This window comes from Theropithecus gelada, unplaced genomic scaffold, assembly GCF_003255815.1.
Source record: "Theropithecus gelada isolate Dixy unplaced genomic scaffold, Tgel_1.0 HiC_scaffold_16236, whole genome shotgun sequence".
NCBI classification, from domain to species: Eukaryota; Metazoa; Chordata; class Mammalia; order Primates; family Cercopithecidae; genus Theropithecus; species Theropithecus gelada.
In genome coordinates, this window is record NW_020258031.1 from 13,334 (window position 1) to 15,407 (window position 2,074).

Here is a 2,074-nt window from a genome sequence, read left to right on the forward strand (position 1 = left end):
TTTTTTTTTTTTTTTGAGACGGAGTCTCGCTGTGCTCCCAGGCTGGAGTACAGTGGCGTGATCTCGGCTCACTGCAAGCTCCGCCTCCCGGGTTCACGCCATTCTCCCGCCTCAGCCTCCCAAGTAGCTGAGACTACAGGCGCCCGCCACCACGCCCGGCTAGTTTTTTTTTTGTATTTTTAGTAGAGACGGGGTTTCACCATGTTAGCCAGGATAGTCTCGATCTCCTGACCTCGTGATCCACCCACCTCGGCCTCCCAAAGTGCTGGGGTTACAGGCTTGAGCCACTGCGCCCGGCCTGAGGTTGTCTTTTGAGAAGAACCTGATTCTAGGAGTTGTTGAATGCTTGGATGGTTTCTAGAAATTTCTTTCTCCTCACAAAGAGACTGAACTCTTTGGGGCTAGGCTTGCCTCTTGTTTCCCCAGGAGTCACTGGCAAGCCCCTTCCCACCAATTCTGCAGCACCGGCCCCACGCAGGGCCAGATGTGCCTTGAACTCAGCAGTGCTGCCTCCGGGAGGTTCCACTCAGTTTGGGTGCTGAGTGATATGTGGGTCATGATCTCAATGCCGACGTCCCTGCGGGGCCCCAGTGGGTCGTGATCCCAATGCCAACGTCCCTGCGGGGCCCCAGTGGGTCGTGATCCCAACGCTGACGTCCCTGCGGGGCCCCAGTGGGTCGTGATCCCAACGCCGACGTCCCTGCGGGGCCCCAGTGGGTCGTGATCCCAACGCCGACGTCCCTGCAGGGCCACAGTGGGTGGGTGCTGCTGGTGAGGGCCACTGGGGCATGGGTGGTGGCAGGTGAGGGGTGGAGGAGTCACCGCCGACCCTCTGGGTTTTCAGCCACTGGAGGTGGGAGGAGATGTGGGCTGGCGAGGAGCTTGGCTCGTGGCCTGGGGTGGCGTGAGATGCCCGGGTGCACGTGTTGAGCAGCCATCGGGGTGCAGGTCTGCAACTCAGGGAGAGGCCGGGCCAGGAGCTCTCGGCGTGGAAAGATGGGACTCGAAGCCCCTCCATTGGATCTGCCTCCGGAGAGAAGGGAGGGTGGCCGAGGACCGAGCCTCGAGAAGGAGGGCGCTGAGGAGGAATGATGCAGTCTCAGAGACTAACTAGATCCTAATGGTTTGCTGATTTGTTTCCACAAAACTTCCAGGGGTAGGGGCAGTAAGATCCTGCCTCTACAAAAAATAAAATTGCCGAGTGTGGTGTGTATCTGTGGTCCCAGCTCCTCTAGAGGCTGAAGTGGGAGGATCGCTGGAGCTCCAGAGGTCAAGGCTGCAGTGAGCAGTGATCACACCCCTGTACTCCAGCCTATTTGGGATGCGTTTCTTTCACTGTCATTTTTCTAACCGTGAAGACAAGGGGTTGACCTAGGAAGATATGGAAACCTTGTCCAGCCTACTTTCTGGGGTCAAGATGAGACCAAGCTGTTGGATCTTTGTGACTCTAAAGTTGCCTTTGACCTTGCAGCATTTTGCTGAACTCCAGCATGGAGGAGTTCATTGGTAGGGTGACAGCCCTGTGGCGGGAGCTAGTGCTCTGGTGATGGGTGTGGGCTTGTCCCAGGCTTATCACTCGGTGGCACTGGGACCTTGGAGAATCCGCTTAGCCCTCCACCTCAGTTTCCTTGTGTCCTAACTGGAGATAATACCTGCCTCCCGGAACTGTTAGGGCAAAGCCCGGAGGCCAGAGGGCAGCATACAACCAGAGCTGGTAGCTTTGGTGATCGTGGTGAAGATGGTGGTGATGGTGATGGTGATGATGGTGATGATGGCAGTGGTGGTGGTGATGGTGATATAGTAGTGGTGATGACGTGATGGTGGTGGTGGTGATGAAGATGCGATGGTGGTGATGATGGTGATGGTGATGACGGTCATGGTGGTGGTAGTGTTGACATTGATGACGGTGGTGATGATGGTGGTTGTGATGACAGTGGTAGTGATGATGGTGATGACAGTGATGATGGAGATGGTGATGATGATGGCAGTGGTGATGACAGTGACAGTTGTGATGATGACGGTGGTGATGATGGTGATGATGGTGGTGATGAAGGTGATGGTGACAGTGACGATG

General features: G+C 56.1%; 1 protein-coding gene across 1 annotated transcript in view; it reads left to right on the top strand.

Moving 5' to 3' along the window:
• The window catches only part of LOC112617420 (protein kinase C zeta type-like), a gene marked incomplete at its 3' end in the record, with an annotated part of 11,142 nt that extends 10,340 nt beyond the window's left edge, over positions 1 to 802 (top strand). The window contains exon 6 of the mRNA XM_025374187.1: positions 674 to 802. Within this exon, the coding sequence (XP_025229972.1) occupies positions 674 to 802 (129 nt within the window). The remainder of the gene's footprint in view (positions 1 to 673) is intronic.
• Between the last annotated feature and the right edge of the window lie 1,272 nt (positions 803 to 2,074).